The sequence below is a fragment of the Ammodytes marinus genome, assembly GCF_949987685.1.
Source record: "Ammodytes marinus genome assembly, chromosome: 12".
NCBI lineage: Eukaryota > Metazoa > Chordata > Actinopteri > Uranoscopiformes > Ammodytidae > Ammodytes > Ammodytes marinus.
In genome coordinates, this window is record NC_137216.1 from 15498032 (window position 1) to 15519870 (window position 21839).

The following is a 21839-nucleotide window of genomic DNA, read 5'->3' on the forward strand; positions in this document are numbered from 1 at the left end:
CTCTTTGGTCCCTCCCTGACACGCTCTACAACAAAGTCGTGCCAGAGTAAATGGCCAGTCCCAACAACCAATCGGAGCCTCGCTCCGATTGGTCAAAGTGTACAGCTCATGTAACTTTGACAAATCAGAAATCATATACCCCAGCTTTAATGACATTTATTTCTTATTCACATACTGGTTGCCATGTTATAATCAAAATCAGTGTATTGCAGAAAAGCGCAAAATCTGAGAAAAGAAACAAAAAAAATGTAATTCCCACAGTTCAAGTTACTTTTTGTAACTTAAACTGTGATTTGTCATTTGTGGTGATGTGCTGACACCTAGAGGCGGGAATTCAAAACAACAGCCAATATCCAGCAGATCAGCTTAACCTGAAAAAGAAACAATTATTTTTTTAATTAAAAAAATAATTAATATCTAATGTTTGTTTTTTCAAACGTTCTAATTGCACGTTAATAGTTGTTTGGTTTCTACCTGACAAAGTCATTTATTTCAAACCTGTAAATTGTTAGAGTTGATTCATGTTGCCACACATTTATTACAGCTCAAAACTGAAAACTGAACTTTGCCTCAAACAAAGCAATCTGGAAAACTTCCTGAGCTACTGTCCACCTCTGACCCCCCACAACACTTATCAGCTGTTAACCTGTTGGGGTTAAGGTCGACACATAGGCCTTTAACAGCTAAATTCAGTAGCCTAGTCAAACATTAAAAGATCTGCAGTTAAGTTTAGCTCTAAAGTAACTCTATAGTTGTTCAAATGATTAGTATTACCAATATATTGTTTTCCATCAGATAACTTATTTTGGAGAGGAACACTTTCTTTCTTTTTTCTTTAAATATTTATTTTACTTTAGAAGCCTTCTGATAGACTTCGAAGATTTCTGTCAGTTGGCCTAGATGAGCTTTTAAACTTACATTCTACATTAAGTTCGAATAGATGAGACACAAAAGCCCAGAAATTGTATTAATCTTAAAATGGGCAAATTCCATCTGCTGATGAAGTTCAATGATCGAAAGCTAAACATCAGTTACTAAATGGGTGTTGTGGTTTGTTTAGGGTCAAAAATTAACTTTTGATCTGATCTGCTGAAAACATCTTAAAAAGGCTATTTTTAAACAATAGGTTATTTTAGCTCTGTTTGGCTTTGTAGCGGAGAGCTAAATGCCAACATGCAGATCTATGCCAAAAGCAGGTAGGCCTAAAATGTTAACCATGTTCATCATCTTAGTTCAGCATTTTAGCATGATGCTAACAATAGCTTGATAGCACTAAAGACAAATCAGAGTTGAGGATGATTGGAATGTGTTATACAATATACATTTTGACTTGATTATGGCACTAGATTAAACTGTTTACCACAGACATAATGTGCTGGCACTGCAGCCTGGACCAAAATGGTGAACCACACACCGACCAACAAATCTACTTTGTCATCCGTAGAGCTGTTAGCATGGTTAAATAACTCAAAACTCATAGTTACACACACAGATTCGTTGTCAAGTTTTGGTTAAGAAAAAATGCTCACAAATGATGCAGAAAATCTCCACAAGATCAATGTGGTAGCAACTTTATTTATATTAGATGGAGTTTTTTGAATTGTCAAGGAGTTTTTATAATCACTTCAAGTTTCTCACCCGTGTTGACAGTAAAAGGGCAAGTTCTTGACCTTGGAAACAGCAGCTGACAAAACAACCTCCCTGTATGATTTCTCAATCTCGAACGCTTGGCAATTAACCTGGTGATTTACTGAGCCTGTTCACTTTTAACGAATGAACAGGGCTGTTTACCAATACTGTAATAGATGAATACTTGAACTGTCAGAGGCAACCTCAGAAAGCATACTACTGAGAGCCAACTACAGCCTGATTCGGTAACAAGATCCCCAGTTGAATTAATTCTCTGGAGATGTCACCTGGCAACAATTGTTGTAATGCCTGGCGAAGGACATCTACAAACAAAGCATTTCCACTCATCTGAAAGTGTGAAACGACTTCCATGTTGTTGCTTATCCAAGTGCGAAGAGGATCTGAAAGCAGCAAGACTGGTAATATGTTTATAATAGACAAATCAAAGTTTAAATGTGGATGTATTTCCCCACTCGATGTCTGCAAAGTGAGTGTGCTTTTCCTCTCTTCCACCTGGGCTTTAAAAACGAATGTCAAAGGTTTTCAGATTTCTGATTTTCTTTCAGGAATCTTTGAGGACTAAGCTGGTGAGGCTACAGATTTGAAGCATTTGAAATAATCTACCTCGCGGCTCTTTGGCTTGGTGGTATTGTGAGACAGCTTACCTTGTCTGGCTAAAGCACTTTTCAGTTGTTTTAATGGAGGGGTGGAGCCATTGAACAGTGAAACATTAAGAGGCAATTACAGCCTCTCTGTCCAGTTAAAACATGAAGGATCATTTGTCATGACTAATGAAAATATATACTGTATGTTAAAACTGAATTGTCTGTCGGTTAAGAAAGGTAGAGGAGGTAAAGATTACGCAGAGCATGTCACATGTCAGCAAGATAAAAGCTTATGTCAGAATAGCGTGATGGGAAATTATAGTTAAGTTAAAGGTACCACGATGGACTTTCAAATATTTCTAGAACAGTCTAATTTTTCCTCTGATGATCGTAAATGATATGTAATAGCAAACAAGACCATCAGTGCAAAGAATGCTAATTTGATATAGTTTTTCTTAATGCCTTCGTCCTTTGTACGCTCACCCAGGAACTGCAGCTGGCATAGGAAAAACACTACCGCTTTTGTCCAAAGGGGTTGCAAGAATTAACACAAACTGAAAGTTACTCGCGGCACCTTTAAGTTTCTTTATAAGTCAATTTACGCAATGCACATTGAAATTCGTTTTTCCCTCTGAAGTTACCACACTTCGGAGGGGCTCAGAGCGCAGGGTCAGCCATAGTACAGCGCCCCTGGAGCAGTTTGGGGGTTAAGAGCCTTGTTCAAGGACAGAACGGTATGGTGGGCACCGCACCGTACATGTAATACCAGATGGTGAGCACCGTACGCAATACCAGCCACCACTAGTAATACAAATAACACCCTCCTGTCCGATCAAACCAGCAACCTCATGGTTACTGGTTGGCCCCTGTTCACTCTATGGCCATGGTGCTGACATTTATGTAACCTCTTCCACTTTTGAAATGACCTGTATAGGTTGTGGAATACAATGTTACATTTCACAACGATACTGAAGTCCCAGGTTCTGTTGGTTCCAAATATTTATATCTGAAAAGGAGCACCCTCTGCCTCTAGTCTCGGCCTACTTCCTCATGATGCTTCTTCCAAGCAGAGGGTTTACCTGATATATATATATCTTTTTATTACTTCCTTAGAAATGCTGCATACAATTGGGAACAAGGTTCTGCCACTGCAAACAACTGAGCAATTGCAGACGAACAAACTGAAACTCAAGGTGGTTTCTTGTATTAAGGTAAGTGTTTGACTTCATTTTACATTTAGAATATTTAAAATCTCATTTGTTCTTTTTGTTCCACTACATTTTTTATTTTGTTAGATTTTTTAACTACTTCAGGTTAATAGTTAACACGCAAATCATATCATCAGTTCATGGAATTTGATGAATTTTTGTGGAAGTAATAAAAAAAAGTAGTTAAAATCAGTACCACATTTGACCACCTACACTAAAGGGCCACTTACATATTAATGCAAATATCATAAACTTATATCCCTTTGAAATGGAGAAGAATGCAGTGCCATAAAATGGAAAAACCTACCTAGTAACTATACACTGGGGGATGATTTTGCCTGTTTGAAAAAACCTGAATATTCCGCACAAGCAAATTCAACTTTGAACCTTCATAGACTACACTCTATCCTTTTTTTCTTAAATGGTGGACTATAACGAAATCACTCTCAGCGATGGAATAATTCTATTGATCCAGAACTTGTGCCCCTCCTACTTCCTGAAGGTTTGTCTCAGCAGTCTGCTCAGCTGTGGCTCAGCTGTGACATCACACTGATGCAGTCCTGAATGCGAGCCAGCACTAAACTGCAGAGTCTCCTCTCCTCTGCCACACTGCCGGCTCTTTGTGCACCGTAGTAGCACGCACCCCCATATAGCCTCCAGGATGAGTGAACCTGATGTGGAGCGACGGACTCTTCGTAGTCTGGCTCTGATGAGTACAGCCAGACCCACTAAGCCCCCTTCTTTCTCCCCTTCTTTCCAGCGCCGTGCCTTTGCCTCCTGGGTCGTGGACAGTATCCACAAGAGGGAATGCTGCTTCTTTGAGAAAGGAGTGAGGTATGGAATTAGATGTTGATGTGATGTTTTGGTTTGGTTTGTAGTTGCTGCTGCTTGCTGCTGCACAGTAATAGAAAGAGACTGTAGCATCCGCCCTCTGTTGTGAATGTGAGAGAAGGCTTTGCCCTCAAATGCAATTATACATTTTAATTGAATCTATTAGTTTTTTCCAGTAGCTGTCATTTTTCTCAAATATAAATTATATGTGGTCCCTGTGTGAGCTTTTCCTAGCTTTGTTTTATCCTGATGTCTATGTGCTTTTGAACATGGGAGCATTACTGCTATTATTTTGTTTCTCCATTAGAGAGGATGTATGTAAGTGTGGCTACGCAAAGACTCACCATGTGGATGAAGCCATCAAGCCAGAGGACTTTGCAGGCGAGTCGTGGGACAGACACAGACATATCCGCGAGGTGCCCACTGATGCTTTCGGAGACATCAGTTTTGGAGGTGTGGGACAGAAGACGGGCAAGGTAAAAACCATCCATTTTCAACTTTAATAAAGTAACTGAAGTGCATTCAAATGTGTTCCTGCCTGGCTTTATCCTTGTGTCCTTTCTCAGTATGTGCGAGTGTCAACGGACACCAGCCCGGAAATCCTGTATCAGTTATTGACTGAACAGTGGAAGCTGTCCCCTCCTAACCTGCTCATCTCAGTGACCGGAGGAGCCAAGAACTTCTACCTGAAGGCACGCCTCAAGAACATGTTCCACAGAGGACTGATCAAAGTGGCCCAGACGACAGGTCAGCCTGTGTGTTAGATACAGAGGTTTAACAATGATTAGCCAGAAAGTCTGTAAAAGCATCTGTTTTATGTGTTGACTTGAAGCCTCAAAGGTATAATCCCTCTGCTGGAGCTTGTGCTGTTTAAAGTGCAGTGTTTCCTCATTTACTGCTTACTGATTTTGTCGACTGTGTCCCATTTCACACAAACATACATACCCATGTTCCCATGTTTACCTGGAGATACTTAAGCTACTCACAGCTGCAAAAGATCAAAAATAATCATATTTGGCATAGAGGCAGCGTCAGAAAGATTTAGCAAACAACCAAATTAACATTTTGTTGTCTCTTGATTGGACTAGGCCCCTTTAAGTCCAATTAAAGGAAATCTTTATGCCACACCATACATTTATATTTGTTTACTTATAAAATAAAGTTTCTTCTGCTTTATCATGACAATGCTCTCATGCACACAACAAGGCTGAAACATTTTTTTCCTGGCCTGCACAGAGCCTTGACCTCAGACTCTTCCAACACCTTCAAAATGAATCAGGACACCGACTGCCAGTCAAGCCTTATCACCCAACATCAGTGGCCAAACCCACCAGAGCTCCAAAAAGATTTTGGATAGCCTTGTCGGAAGAGTGAGGGCTGCAGAATATCAAAGGAAAAGCTCAATATTTGTGATTGTTATATATGTGATTTTCTGGATTTTCTTTTTGATATTCTGTCTATCACTGTTAAAATAAACCTAGCTTTAAAATGATAGACCGCTCATTTCTTTGTAAGTGGGCAAATTTACGAAATCGCTGAGGGATCAAATACTTATTTCCTCCACTGTACATACTGTATACTCTATTGTCACTGTATGATGTTGACACTGGGACATATGCTGTGTTGTACACAGGTGCATGGATCATCACTGGTGGTACACACACAGGTGTGATGAAGCATGTAGGGCAGGCTGTGAGGGACTACGCTCTGAGCAGCTCTGTGCAGGGTCAGATCGTGGCAATCGGAGTAGCGACATGGGGAGTCGTTCACAACAAGGATACTCTGGTGCATTCAGAGGTACAATAAATAAACGCAGGTGAAGTGGCTTCATACCCTGTATATCACACAGTCTTCATCTGACCTCCTTGGTCTCCTCTTGCTCCTCCCTTTTTGTCTGCAGGGTTGCTTTCCAGCACATTACGCTATGGACATTGAGGGCCAGGGCCGGCTCTCCTGCCTAGACAACAACCATACCCACTTTCTGCTGGTGGACGATGGGACCCAGGGCCACTACGGCGTGGAGATTGAACTGCGTAGCCGTCTGGAGAAATGCATCTCCAGAAAACATCTCGGAAACAAAGGTTGAAAAAAATTTAGTTGATGCAGCGTCTACGAAAAGCACTCAGCCATTACGAATACAATCTAAAAATCTGATCCCTCTTAATCCCTTTAATATTGACTTTTATAATCTAACCTCCAGAAAATGGTGTGACCGTCCCTGTGGTGTGTGTGGTTTTGGATGGAGGACCAGGCACTCTAAATGTCAGTCATGAAGTTTGCTGTCTTTATCTTTTTCTCTTTCGATATCTGTGCCGTTCTTTCAAAATAATTGAAAAATGAAAGCTAGAAATCTGGCAGTCTTTGTGTTGTCTCTGACCATCTTGTGTTTCTCCTGTCAGACTATCCATAATGCCATGCTGAACGGTACACCATGTGTGATCCTGGAGGGCTCTGGGAGAATAGCAGACGTGATCGCTCAGGTGGCGGGGCTGCCAGTGAGCCGGGTCACCATTGCCCTCATCCATGACTTATTGAAAAAGTTCTTTGGCCAAGAATATGATGGCTTTCCCGACCTCAAGATCATAGAATGGACTAAGAAGGTTTGTGAACACAGTGGCGGCATCAACAATACCAGGCCAATTTCCCTTCACAGCCATGCTAGTGGCTCTTTACTTACACACAGCTGAAACTTATTGGATCGTCATTAGTTTTGCATGTATTTGATCATAAACCAAATTACTGGACAATTTCTTGATTTTGACTTGATGATTGGCACTAGATGAACGATCAGAGGATTAGATGTATTAGTATGCATCCTCTGTTGACCATGAATGGACCAAATGTAATGGCAATCCATCCCATAGTTGTCAATACACTCCCTCCAAATAAAATGAGGAAAAGTTGGGAGATCACCAAAGTCAAAGGGACTCATCATTGTAATAAACAAAGGAAAGGCAAATATAATATACAAATGTATCTGATGCCAACAACACACTCTTTCCTGGCTGAACAACTAGAACATATTTTAGGGCACTCAAACTCCTAACAGTTTGTCTATAATAGCCGTGCCGTTCTTTAAAAATAATTAAAGTATAATTATAGTTAAAATTAAAGGTAGAAACCTGGCATTCCATCCCAACCATGACGTTGGTTTTAATGTTCAAGCTATGGAAGTTATACATCATTGTTTTCTCAGCTGTTGGGTGGTTAAATAAACTGGGGTAGTTGGAGCAACAGCTTTTCATAAACAAAGTTAAATTATTATATTGCCATGATGTCTCCCGTAGGTTTTTATGTTCTGTGTTTTGTATTTATGACTATTTGTCTGTTGTTTGATGCTGTTTTTACTACTGAATACAGAACAAATTGCCCCTCTAGGACAATCAAATCTTTTATATTATCTGCCAACCTGGAAAAAAAACATAATGTCCTCTAGTGTGGTTTCATATTTGGTCTTAAGGTATTGGTCTATTTCTGTCTTTTATATGCACATTTGTTTCTTAATTTTTGATTTATTTTCAACTTTGTACCAAAATTGAAATAATAATAGGAAATTCTGTTGCAGATTCAAGACATCATCAGGATATCTCACTTGCTGACAGTCTTCCGAGTAAGCGAGGATGATCACATGGATGTGGATGTGGCTATTCTTCAAGCACTCCTCAAAGGTAAGGATTTGCAAGCAGCACACTATTAAGCATTACTACAGAAAAGGTTTAGTGCCAAACCAGCTCTTAGCAAGTATACAGTTGCCTCTCAAAAAATTAAATGAATGGACTGTGGTATCAAATTTCCCTGAGATGGAAAACCAACGCAGATATTCTTGCAGATTCTTTCACATTAAGAGAGGCGTTGATAGCTACACTTGATCATTCTTCTTCATTCTTATCATGAAAAACAAGGACGAAACCCATTTGCAGCACGCTAAATACAGATTGTTATGAAAGTATACTGAGCTATAGTGCACTAAACGACAAGTGAGTCCATCATACTGCACTTTCACTTGATCATGATGATTCATCGTTCTAGCTAAACTGCTTTGCACATGGTTTCCATCTCTGATTCCCTTTAACAATGGAGTAATTAAGATGCGTTTCCAGGCAGTCGTCTTACTCTCTCAGCCACAACATCCGCTGTCTTTTTCTTTCAGTGGACAGAAACATCATAGTAGGCTAGAACCTTTGGTAATGTCTTGCTTTTTGGCCACGCACCAGCGTAGTCATTTTGATAACAATGTTTGGTGTACATCATTGTCAAAACCTCAGACCTCAGGTAATGCCATGTTATAGCGTTAGAGAGGAGAAACAATTATGTTGATCGAGGGAAAATGTATTGCAGTATATTTTCCGGCCTTTACTCAGAAAAACGGCGTTGGTAGTGGGTTGATGAAAGAAGACACTGTTTGAGGCAGATGAGGAGGTCTTCAGGAACAATTCTTTTATTTACAACAAAACTCATCCTGCAGTCAAAACGAAGCCAATAAAAAGTTAAAGTGTTTGTAGCCAAAAAACTAATAGAGGTACATGCATAAAACCAAAAGCTATGAAAAGTTCCTGTATCCTAAAAGACCTGATTTTTCCAGAATTGTGGCTGATTTTAACCCTAACCAGCTCCACCCTAATGGTCAGAGGGCAACCTCTGGCCCCCAGAGGACATCCTGAGTTTAGTCATCACCTAGAGTCGATATGTCACGTTGGCCAAGAAGTCTGATTCAGCAACTTTTAAGACAATGCTGATGATGATGATGATGATGATGATGGCCAGGGTCAATAAACTACTGTTAACTCTTAGCCAGACTGTCTTTGATTAACTCACAAGACAGTCACCTTTGTGTGAAATTTGAATGATCTACAGGTCAGCCTTGAGGGTTTCCTCACTCAGGCAGCTGACATCCCTGACTTTGCCCCCTGCCAGATGAGGCATTGTCTTTGTCCTGCTCTGTAGCAGTATAGGCCTTAATATAAAATGTATAGTATCATAATACACTACAGTAATCTTAAAATGTGTCATAACGAAATACACTACAGTATCCTCTGCAACTTTTAGGAGTGATTATTCATTAAAGTCAATAAGAAAACATTCTGTAGTTCCAGCTTTTCAAATGTGAGGATTTGCTGCTTTCTCCATTGCACATAGCTCTAAATTTAATAACGTCTTTTGGGAACAAGTAGACTTAGCTATGTCATCATACAGTCAAGAGTGCCTTGATTGAGGAGAGTGGTTGATCTGTTGTGTCCAGAGACTGTCTTGTAATAGACAAAAGGTTTCATCTTAACCTGAACTCAATGTAAACAGAACTGGTTAAGAGTGTCTGCACAAATTCTCCGCTCAGCTTCGAAGAGCAGTGAGCCACTGGGAATCGAGTCCTGGAAAAGACAACTGGAGCTGGCTATCGCCTGGAACCGTGTGGACATAGCTGAGACGGAGATCTTCACTGAGGAGAGCCAGTGGAAGGTGGGACACTCAACATACCCTAACACCATCAGCCATGTGTGTGTCGGTTGATTAACAAAGGGACATTCCTCTGAACTTACCCCTGTGTTGCAACCATTCTCGTTCTCTTCAAAGTAAACCATGTTATTTGCCGCAGTCTAAGGGAACATTTCTACATGGATATGTTAACAAATACCCCAAGATACTAACAGTTTTGTTATTATACAACTTTTTTAATAAGTGGTGCAGAGGACTTTGGTGTCATAAACCTATAAAAGACTGTCGCTTCACACTGTTGTCACATCTTTGTCTAATTATGAACAATCCTCCCTGCATGACCATCATTTACATCAACTAGAAGTGTGTTACACTTATTAAAACTGTTAGACTTAATGAAAAGCTGTGACATTTCTCCAAGAAATTGGCAACAACAGTCAAGTTATCTGCATTGCTATTGGCATTGTTCTACTACTGTTTTTCTCCCTTCTCAGTCCAGTGACCTCCACCTGGCTATGTTTTCCGCCCTGGTTGGCAACAAGCCTCAGTTTGTGAGTCTGCTGCTGGAGAACGGTGTGAGTCTGAGGGCTTTCCTAGAGGAAGAAGAAACATTGTGTGAGCTTTACAAACAGCTGCCCGGCTGTTTGTTTCTCCGCAAGCTAGCCAAGAGGGTCCAAAGCAGCCGCCGCAAAAGGAGACCGACGTTAGGTGCCAGCAGGACTCCAGTTCACTCAGACCAAACCATCTCCATGGTTCACGTGTCCGACGAGGTGCGCCACCTGCTGGGCAGTTTCACCCAGCCTCTTTACCCTCCCCCCAGCAAGCCAAAGCAGGACTACAGCATGTCTATAGAGGATTCATCTACATCAGTGAGTCTGTGTATAATCCTTCTTCAGCAACAACAAAAAACGGTATCCATAATTTCTTTCTTAAAAGACTACTTGTACACTAAAAAAATTATAAAGGAGTTTTTTCAGTACTCTGAGCCAACAATCTCAACTTATAAAGTACACCGACTAAGCTTCCAAAGGAAGAATTTTTTCGTACAACTATCTTGTCAAAAAAAAGTTAATTAGAGCAAATGTACACATAATTTTAATTTTTGTTTTTTATCATATCATATGCACTGGCAGAGCTAGTATTTGTGTACTGTTATATACGAGTAACAGCTACTTATGCACTTATGCACAGAGACTATCCATACCACTTTCTCATCTTGGCTATGTATGTATGCTCATGATTGGGTGGGGATAGGCCTATATGTGCTGTGTTGTGTTCTGTGTATGCTGGCTGCTGTAGCATCTGAATTTCCCTGCTGGGATGAATAAAGTATATCTTATCTTATCTTATCTTAATTAGTCTGCTATTGCCAAATGTGTATATTTATTCAAATATTTCTGAGAAAATTATCATACAAAAAATTATTGTTATAATGTATTAATCAACTGGCAAAGTTTGATGATCTCATCCAAAATGTTACATTATTCATGTGCAGCGTATCGCCCCCAGATATTGAATATAAAACATCCATATTGCTGTCTGGTCAATATGTCAAATTGTCCAAATCAGTATTTCTGAAATCCTCTACTTGTCCTCTAGGTGTCTAAATCGTCCAAAGCTCCACTCAGGGAGGACAATGCTGAACCACAGAGGGAACTTGGGAGAGACCTTTTCCTCTGGGCGGTCGTCCAGAATAATAAGGAGCTGGCTGAAATTGCCTGGGAGCAGGTGATAAAAACACTTATACAGACATGGTTTTGAAAAGTAGACTTTTCATGTGTTGTTCTTAATACGGCTTTGAATCTCTCTATATCGGTATTCATTATGTTCACAGTGTAGAGACTGCATGTCCGCCGCTCTGGCCGCCACTAAGATCCTGAAGAAACTGGCGGAGGAAGGAAGGGATGCAGACGAGGCAGAAGACATGAAAGAGCTCGCCAATCACTACGAGAAACACGCCATTGGTATAAGACATAATGAATGGCTTCATTGGTAGGGGATTTGAGAAGGGTGGTGTTTGTCTTCATTGTGCGTGTGTGTGTGTGTGTGTGTGTGTGTGTGTGTGTGTGTGTGTGTGTGTGTGTGTTTGTGTGTGTGTGTGTGTGTGTGTGTGTGTGTGTGTGCTTGTCCCAGGTGTGTTCAGCGAGTGCCACAACTGTGACCAAGAGCGGGCTCAGAAGTTGTTGGTTCGTGCGTCAACGTTTTGGGGAAGGACGACGTGCCTTAGGCTGGCACTGGAAGCCGATGATAAAAACTTCGTAGCTCAGTCAGGTATTCAGGTAGAGCAAAACTTTCACATAGATATCTTTTATCTTTTAACTTAGTAATGTGTCTTGAAATCTGGAGACTTAAAAAGTTTGCCATATTTAGAACATGTATAGAAACTGTGGGACTTTCACTGGTAGAATGAGACTCTCATTTGGATTCCATTATCTTTCTTTAAGGCTCTTCTGACACAGATCTGGTGTGGTGAGCTCTCAGTGGACAACCCTGTGTGGAGAGTGCTGCTGTGCATGGTCTTCTTCCCACTCATCTACACCGGCTTTCTGGTTTTCAGGTCAGTTCTATCAGCTGTATAGTGATTTGGTTGGTACCGAAAGATTTCACAGGGCATATAGGGATGAATGATGGAGCACTTGTAGAGCATAAGTATATCAAATAACAAGTGTTGATCGGAAGCAAGGGGCAGCCTTGAGAGATAAGAAAGACATGCTTAGAAACCAAATACAGGGTTCTCAAAATGGCAGAATATTTGTCAGTCTCAAGACACAAAACTTCAAAAATATTGAATGAGGCAAAGAGAAAAAGTTGATAAAATTTTTGCCTGACAAAACTGGCAGTGGTACACCACTCTGCTGAATGTGTTCTGTCAAGTGCCAACATAAAAACGGTAATTGGTGCAGTGGTTAGAGCGTCGTCGTCTGTCCCATTTTATCTCTGTCTATCTGCCCTATCAATGAGCCTTTAAAATGACAAAAAATTATCTTAAAAAAAGAAAAAAATTGTGTATGTTAACTTAAGTCTAAAATAGCACTGTTTTACCACAAAAAACAAATACAAATGTATCAATCTTACACACGTGTGTTTGTATGACACCACCTGGTGGCAGCAAGACCTCATTGACTTACTCTTTACTATCCATTACAGATTCATGTTGTTTTTCATTCAGGATATTAAAAGCTATTTACAATAATGTATAGTTTTGTAAGTTAACACATCTGAAAGTTGTTAAAATATGTGCACTACATCCATAGCAATGTTTACAAGAGTTTCTATTAAATTCAAATTCTCTCTGTAGGCGAGACGAAGTCATCCAGAGAGAAACTGAGAAAGACGAGGAGATGAAGACCATGGAGACCGTGACAGGGAGTGTGCTTCGGACAAATTATCATGGCCTGTAAGTAGACAGTTGCACTTTAATACACTGAAGAAATGTACAAATTGACCCTTTTTGTAGAAGACAAACCTGAATTCTTTCTTGATTGCTCGATCGCTTCTTCACAAAAGAAAAAAAAACACTTAAACGTGAAAACTTCAAAATGTCTCTGACCCAATGGACCTTTCTGTCCACAGTGACCCTTCCGGTCTACGGCGTGTGAAGGTGCTGGGCTGCTGGTCCAGACTGGTGGGCCTGTACAGCTCCCCACAGGTCAAGTTCTATTGGAGCATTGTGTCATACTTTGCCTTCCTCTTCCTGTTTGCTGTGGTTTTGATGATCGACTTCCAGGACATGCCCTCTGCTGCCGAGGTGCTGCTTTACGTCTGGCTGTGCTCTCTGGTGTGCGAGGAGGTCAGACAGGTGAGAGATTGCCACACTCACACGTGCACAAATAAAACATTTTTTTTTTTTTACAATCAAGAGTTCATTTACTGCATTGTTTTTCTCACCACTGCAAAGTAACACCATAGCTTATCGCCAGTCTCAAGTTCCCATTTGAATTTATAGTAAACGAACATATCGTGTACTATACCTCAGCACAGTCCATGGTTTTACTTAACCAATAAGGTTATTGGTGCCCTCCAGAGTATGCCTCATTGTGACACATACTTAAATGTCAACCTTTCTAAAAATCCCCCATTTTTTTATTTGTCTTTTCTATCTCAGTTGTTTCATGATCCCGATGGCTTCGGGTTTCGTAAGAAAGCCAGGATGTACATCAACGACCTGTGGAATATTTTAGATGTTCTGTCCATCTTCCTCTTTATTTTCGGCCTTGCCTTCAGGTAAGTATCCTTTCTCTCTGACACTTTAGGCCACATTAGCCGCTGGGTCATCTGTGAATCCCCGCGTTATTTATTTATTTCAGGTTGACGACTGAGCTGTTCTATGCGGGTAAAATCCTCCTCTGCATCGACTTTGTGGTCTTCTCCCTTCGACTCATGGCCATCTTCAGCATCAGCAGGACCCTGGGACCAAAAATTATCATAGTCAGGAGGATGGTGAGAGGTTTGCATAATAACAATGATAATGAATGATGACTTTGTGTAATGCACAACTGCAAACATATAACACAAAATGCTGCCTTCCCAAAACGCCTTTTACATAACACAAAAAGATGCTTCTGCCTCACTGGGCCTCCACCTGGTGTCTGCAGATGAGATAAAAAGGTGTTTCTGAACTAAAGGGTTGTAGCTAGGCTGTTTCTTATCACACAGGATTTCAGTCAAATGGAATGTGTGCTCAGCTGCTGTCAGTTATTCAGCTTAGGGATGGGACGATCCACTTTTTTTAGTTCCGATCCGATTCCGATACCTGGGGTTTGGATATCGGCCGATACCGATACTGACCGATACGATATCATAATTGTTATACATTTTTTTGTTGGTGGTGATGTTATGTATTAGGCTAGGAAGGCTTAAGCAATTCTAATTTAAAAGAGCAATAAATATACACAAATGCATATAGGTTTATCTTAAAGGTAGAATTATAGAGTCACACAAAAAAAATCCTTCTCAATGATCACTTCTGCCCCACTAGAATATGTGGTGGTCTGTTTGTCTAAACAGTCTTCCTCTCTCTGGCTGTATTTTACATTGGCTGAATTTGTCACAAGCCTCTCCACTTCCTTGACTTGGATTAGCTTTGGTTAGCTCACTGGCTAACAAACTGATATGTACTGTATGTCAAATTTTAAAGTGATGTCCTCTCTCCCTCCACGAACATCGGCGCATGTTCGCTCTTACATAGTAAAAAAAAAAAAATTATATATAAAAAAAAAAAAAAAATCGGATTTTAATATCGGAGCTGTCAGTCCGATATCCGATACGCAGATTTCGGCCATATCGGACCCGATACCGATACTGGATCGGATCGGCCCCATCCCTAAGTTCAGCTTGTGTTTTTTTTTTAAGCGAGTACATACATTATACGTCACTGTGTTACTAGCTTTGTGTCTGTTGGTCCTCCAGATGACAGATATGTTCTTCTTCATGTTCCTGCTGAGTATCTGGGTGGTGGCATATGGCGTGGCCAAACAAGGCATCCTCATCCACAATGAAAGACGGCTGGACTGGATTGTCCGCGGGGCGGTTTATGAGCCGTACCTCATCATATTTGGGGATTTCCCCACAAATATTGACAGTACGTGGCAAATGGAGAGTAGTATTGATTTTTGTGAGGTGAAAAGAAAAAGAAAAAAGTATTATTTGCGCATGTGTAGCTGTAGAACAATGTTTTTTCCCCTCCGCAGAGGCTGCGTTCGACATCGACTCCTGCAGCATGAATGGTACTGATCCTCTGAAGCCCAAGTGTCCTGTACTCAACGAAAACCAAACGCCAGCCTTCCCCGAGTGGCTCACCATCATCATGCTTTGCGTGTACTTGCTCTTTGCCAACATACTACTGCTCAACTTGCTCATAGCCATCTTCAAGTGAGTGAGTTCTCCTAGACACCCTCAGTGTCCTAATGCAGCTCTAATTTCACCAGTGCAAGTCCCCTCCGTTTGTGTGGATGATGGTGTTTTTCACCACTTCATAATCAGTGTTCTTGTCTCATTCTGCGTCTCTCTTTGCCTCCCCACACAGCTTCACTTTCCAGGAGGTTCAGGACAACACAGATCGAATATGGAAGTTTCAAAGATACGAGCTGATTAAGGAGTACCACAGCCGCCCTGCTGCCCCCCCTCCATTTATCATCCTCAGCCATCTTTGCCTCTTCATTAGGGTCGTGGTGCTGCGCAGGCCTCCCCTCAAATACAAAGAGTTTAGTAAGTATTGAATTATCCATATCTGCCAATACTGAGAGCAAACGTTGTGGTAATATGCAGCAAATGTCCTCTCTAGTTTTGGCTTCATCCGTCTGTGATATAACACTGAGATTAAAATGGTGTGGTTAAAATCATTACAGTGCTACCCTTGCATTCCCAGATTTGCTTTGGCAGAACAAGCATTTTTTTTCATTTGAGAGCTTTCCTCTTCATCTTTCTCCAGCCTTCCAGTGACTCCTGGTGGATGACCTTTGACCCCATTCACAGTCCATTCTGTGACTGATTTCAACCCCAATTTGTCTTACAAGTAAATGGAAGTTGTGAAGTCCAGCTGCACATGAACATGCATGTGTGCGTGCAGTGTTAGTATAGTGAAAAAGCGCGTGGTGCTGTTTTTCAGAGGACGAGCTCACTCAGACAGAGGAAGAGGAGCTGTTGTCCTGGGAGGCCTTGATGACAGACAGGTACCTGCTGTCCACCCAACAGGAGCAGAGCCAGAGCATGGAGCGACGCATACTGGACACGGCCCAAAAGTAAAATCCCACACAAGCATGTTGTAAATAAGTAACAATCTTCTACTGATGTCTATGTGAGACCCCTAATAACACCTTAAACATGTTTTAGTTGCGAGCAGTTGCACCAAAGTGGGACGAAGTGGTTCTGAACATTATGGTTTTAAAGGAGCAGTTTGGCATTTTGGTCACTATGCTTATTTGCTGTCAAGTTAAATTTAGAAGATTGATACCAATTCATGTCTGCCTACATCAAGGATTGTGTCCCTTTAATCGGAGTAAGGCAGGCTGGTTTCCCTCATATCCAGTCTTTGTAATAAGCTAAGCTAAGCTACACAAGGTTGCTGGAGGTCGGACATGACAGTAGATTAGTATAGCCTATCAATTATCGTATCTAGCCTAACTCTCCTCAAGATTTCTAAAACTTTTTAAACTATTCCTTTAATACAGCAACATAGCATAGGCCTATAGAGTATAAAACATGTTAAAATAAATGCCAAGACACCATACTGTGCTTGCTTGTGTCCTTAAGGGTTACCACTATAACCGATCGGCTCGAGCAGGAAGAGGAGACGGGCTCTGCTGCCATGGTGAAAAGACTGGTTCGACTAGAGGAGCAGGTTATGGCCTGTTTTTTTTTTTTTTTGGTTATCATTAATGTTGCACCTGTGTCTGTAACATTTCACATTAAACAAGGCACACAACAAGGGATGACACACTCTTCGACTCTCCCCATTTGTGTATTTGATTAATGTAATTTCCAGATGTCTGTCCCCGTTGTAATTTTTTTTAAATAAATGGGTCATCTTCAGCGTTGTATAAGCAGTCATCAGAAGTGTCTGACCCACTTTTTATTTTTGGTCTGATCAGGTTGTCCAGTCAGCCAAAGCCCTGCAGTGGATTATGGACAGTCTGAAGTCTCAGGGTTTTGGAGCGAAAGAATCACAATCCCTGAGTCCGTAAACAACTTCCTGACTAGTTATAACTGTTGATTATTTTTTTATTTTTTTTACATTTTGCAAATATAATATATGTCCAAACTCCTCTTATTATTGTGTTTACTTTTATTCTTCCCTGCAGCGTTGACTACAACAGAGGAGACCCCTGACACTTTGAGGAACCTTTCGGAGAGGGAGGATGGGCTCCACGTGAAAGCCCGCCAGTTTCACTACCCGAACAGCAAACACACACGTTTCCCTGTGCCTGAGGAGAAGGTGCCATGGGAGGTAGGGCCTATTTTCCCGATACAGTTCTACCACGAAAAATCACCAGCCCACGGGTCCTCTGAACATCTCTGCATAAAGACATCGCTTCGGGTTTAGTAAAGGCATGAACACTTTTTTCTTTCAGGTCAGCTTCAGCTCATACATGCCGACATATTACGCCGCTGAAGACAGTGGGGACAATTTGGATGGGTATGTTTTTCCCCAAGAGAAAAATCAAACACAATGTTTGGTTCCTATCAGGATTGTTGTGGGAATATATTGGCAAACAGCCATTTTGAATGAAATTTAAAACTAGTTTAACTTCAAAAAGTAACTTATCTCTCTGACCTGACCCTTGGTCCACTAATCTAATTACAAAGCAGCTTCCTACTATTTCCTTATTCCTGACATGTCATCTATTCTTTCTCCTTGCAGATCAGAATCAGAAGCCTTAGATGATCACAGGTATAATACTAGTCATTAAATAGCACTTACAGTAACCTCACAAGCATGTATTGATGCCTGATATGTATCCTACCTGTCATTAGAAACCCAGGAGGAAGGACGGGCATCAGGGGAAAAGGTGCACTAAGCCGCCTCGGACCAAATTTGAATATAGACCTTGTGCTTACACGGTAGGTTACTCTCTTCTTGTGACCTTACAGTTTAAAAAAAACTACTTGTGTTTCAACTCAACTGGATCACTTGGCTGACACTCTTAAATGTGGATTTTGTTTTAGCTGGCGAGACAGTCAGAGATCTGTTTTGGAGTACCTGGCGGTTTGGGACGAGAGAAAAGGGACCTTGGCTTTGCCCGGGGTGAGTCCCGCTGTGTGATCACTTCAAGTGTTTCTTTTTACTTTTTTACTTTTTTTAAGATTTTTTCAAATGAATGTACATTTCTCTCTGGATTCTGAAACCTCCAGGGACCTGTCCAATCATCCAATGACTTGCCAGTGACTCTCAAGAGGACCATGGGGAAGAATCTGTACGAACAGATCAATGAACTAGTCTCAGAGGGGACAAAGGTAAGTTCTGTTCCGCCTTCATAGAGCAGAGCTTCAGGGCGACAGATGAGTAGTAAAGTAGGAATGGCAAGAACTAAAAAACATATCATTTAAAGACAGACACAAGTAAGTGCTACGTCACTTAGCCAATAGCTTATAGAATAGCAGGGACTGGGAATCAAAAATAGCCCCGTTTTAACTGTATCACATTATACTGGCAAGTGTTTCCTCTATGTTGCCTTCCCCTATGGATGTAAATGGGGTCTACCAAGGGAAGAAGATCTCATCTGAAAATATCAGACATGTGATCACACCACAATCTTGCATTTAGTTGAGGATTTTTATCATCTGGAATGAGTCACGTTCGAGAATCAAATAAACAAGATGAACGATAAACCATGTCAACATACTTTGATGTTGACATTCTGACTCGCTGCGTTCCTGTGTGTCAGGTGTTTGAGGGTTATGTGGATGACTGCAGGAACACAGATAACGCCTGGGTGGAGACCACCGTCCTTAACATTCACCTTGACAGAACAAGCCAGTTGATGGGCGATATCAACCACCAGGTGAGAGCATACATTTCTCTTGTTCTTGTTTTAAACTATGTAGAGGAAGAGCATTATTTTACACTTTTGCACTACAGCCTTTTTTTTTGACATTTTGAGTGTCATTTAGGGATCCATGTCATGATTCCCCCATACAAGGACATGTAGTGTTGTGCTACACCCCTGCCTACAGTGAATATATAATTACTTAGGATTATTTTGGGTCTCATGTACTTCTCAGGCGATGTGCAGCCACGGCTCTCTTCAGTGGCAGGAGGTGAGCGGCAAAACCCAACTGGGCTCCGACCAAAGAGATTCTCTGCGGCAGGTCGCTGAGCTGCACAACAGGAAGTTCTGATGTAGCTGTAAAAGTGCCTCCATGGTTTCCTTCTGCCTGTTTGTGTGGCCTGTTGTCAAGGCTGACGGCGACTCATTCCGTTGCCATGAAAGTAACAAAGCCATAATGTATGCTGCTGCTGTTGTGAAGGACTTTTTTTTAATGACAGAGAACTGAATGTTTAGCCCGCACACTGTGTTCACTTCACTAACACGTGTCAGTATGTCCTGGCATGTGTTCACTCAGAATAAACTCAAGAACACAAATTCAAACATGGTACAGTTTTGAGGTAGGAGTAGCACTTCACACGAGTATTCCCATTTAATGCTACCTGAGAATGCAAATGTTGCACTTTTCCCATCACTTCATGATCATGTGATTCAATTGTATTATTGTGTCATGCATAAACAATATGCCCAGCCAAAAAAAGACTTAGAAGACACCATTATACTTAATATTGCTGAGTATGTTGCTGAGAGAAGACTACATTTTTTTTCATACAAATATACTGTATATAAAATGATGCACTGTTACAGATGAACACTAGCCTATTATAGCCTATAATGTAATTTAAAAAGGGTCCAGCTGCAATATTCAAATTCCATTTACAGGGTGATATTTTAATAATAGTAATACAATAATATGACTTGTATAGTAGTCTATATAATAACTTCTGAAAAGGACCATACTGGAAAATTAGGACTTTTATTTTGTTGTAGGCTACTTTGCATCAAGTAGCCTACTTCCCTACTTTTACTTTTAGGTGCATTGCACTTTTAATGCAGGAGTTTCACTTGTAGTGAAATATTTTGTTGGTGGTATTTGTGTATGTTGCAGTTTATTTCACGTGTGACCTTATCCTAATCGAGCACTGTTGGCCTTAATGATTAAAAATCTACCTTCACTGAATTGTCTTGGATGCTTAGGCGCAAAATATTGTTACAGTGTTCAGCAAAGGAATTCAGCTCAAACTGATGTTATCTCAGTGCATGCATAGCCTACGTGGTTTGTTATGATTCTCCGTTAGTGGCACTGTGTTTTCCCTCCACCTGCCAGGCATGCAGCCTTGCATTAAGGGGCAGCAGCGCGCTCATTGGCCCAGGGAGAGGTGGCCAGACAGCGCGCGCGCGTATCGGTTTCACTCCTTCATTCCGCTGATGTTTTCCGAAAGATAAATCAATTAGGCCTATTCCTTTTCCATGAAAATCAGAAATCACGCTCCATGAAAACACACTGATCGTAGTCGATATGTGGCCTTTTGAACTGAATTCAAAGTTGCTGAGGGTGCACTTGAAATAAAAGATTACTCTCTGTGTTTTAAAGGCAGTCCTGCTCAAGAGTAAAAAAAAGGCAACTGTTTCTAACATCCCTGCCTTTATCATCTGTATGTCCTGTAAGTCCCCGGCGGCACAGCGCCATTGATAGGACACACACACACACACACACACACACACACACACACACACACACACACACACACACACACACACACACACACACACACACACACACACACACACACACACACACACACACACACACACACAAGCCTATTTTTAACCACAATTTCAGAGAGTAGAAAAACGAAGAGCTCTCACTCGTATTTCACGAAACCACAAAAGCGAGCTCTGTGAATAACTGCTGCGTTCTGTTATTGTAGACCAAAGTTTATAGGCTAAAATAAAATAAACGGTTTTGTTAACATCATTTATTGTCAAAATATTATTAGATTAATTGTATCCATAAGTTGTAAGTTTGCCATTTTCTTCATTTGTGAAGAGGGAGAAACCAATAAAGAAAGTGATTTGGGAATAAAAAAGGGTAGGCCTACACGCAAGGATACAAGATGAGACAGATTCCAACTTATTTTATTTAGCCTAATATTTTGCATTATGTCTATGGACAAGAGAGATTCAGCAGTAGCCTATTTCTATTATTTGTATTACAATATTTTTTTTAGATGTATGAAATACAAATGAATGTTGTTACAATATGGAGGCAGTGAAGGTGTAGGGGAGTCAAATTTATGTTTGGGTAAAATAAACGTAGGCTACAGGTATGCTAGATTAGCCTGGTGCTACCAGACCATCGTACTTCATTTCATTTGTACAGAAGGGACTACTAAAGGGAAAATAAAATTTGGCCGGAAGAAGATAGATAGATAGATAGATAGATAGATAGATAGATAGATAGATAGATAGATAGATAGATAGATAGATAGATAGATAGATAGATAGATAGATATTATTAGGCTATAAGTAGGCGGTACTTGAAAAAAATGGTTTACTACAGCTCTCGCACATTTCTTTATGACGGGTAG

The 21839-nt window shown here is 40.8% G+C and overlaps 1 protein-coding gene across 1 annotated transcript; it reads left to right on the forward strand.

Moving 5' to 3' along the window:
• Positions 1-4103: 4103 nt before the first annotated feature.
• trpm2 (transient receptor potential cation channel, subfamily M, member 2) lies at positions 4104-19540 on the forward strand (the record flags this gene model as incomplete). The annotated part of the gene is made up of 32 exons (XM_080038436.1): positions 4104-4276; positions 4581-4749; positions 4840-5020; positions 5907-6070; positions 6174-6354; positions 6474-6535; positions 6673-6873; positions 7839-7941; positions 9606-9727; positions 10198-10572; positions 11303-11431; positions 11538-11667; positions 11837-11982; positions 12148-12260; positions 13002-13100; positions 13277-13502; positions 13809-13927; positions 14011-14143; positions 15113-15284; positions 15394-15574; positions 15729-15910; positions 16311-16443; positions 16955-17042; positions 17293-17377; positions 17503-17648; positions 17773-17837; positions 18063-18092; positions 18176-18262; positions 18368-18446; positions 18554-18655; positions 19087-19203; positions 19424-19540. The coding sequence occupies 32 exons, from the start codon at positions 4104-4106 to the stop codon at positions 19538-19540; spliced, it is 4410 nt and encodes a 1469-aa protein (XP_079894562.1).
• Positions 19541-21839: the final 2299 nt, after the last annotated feature.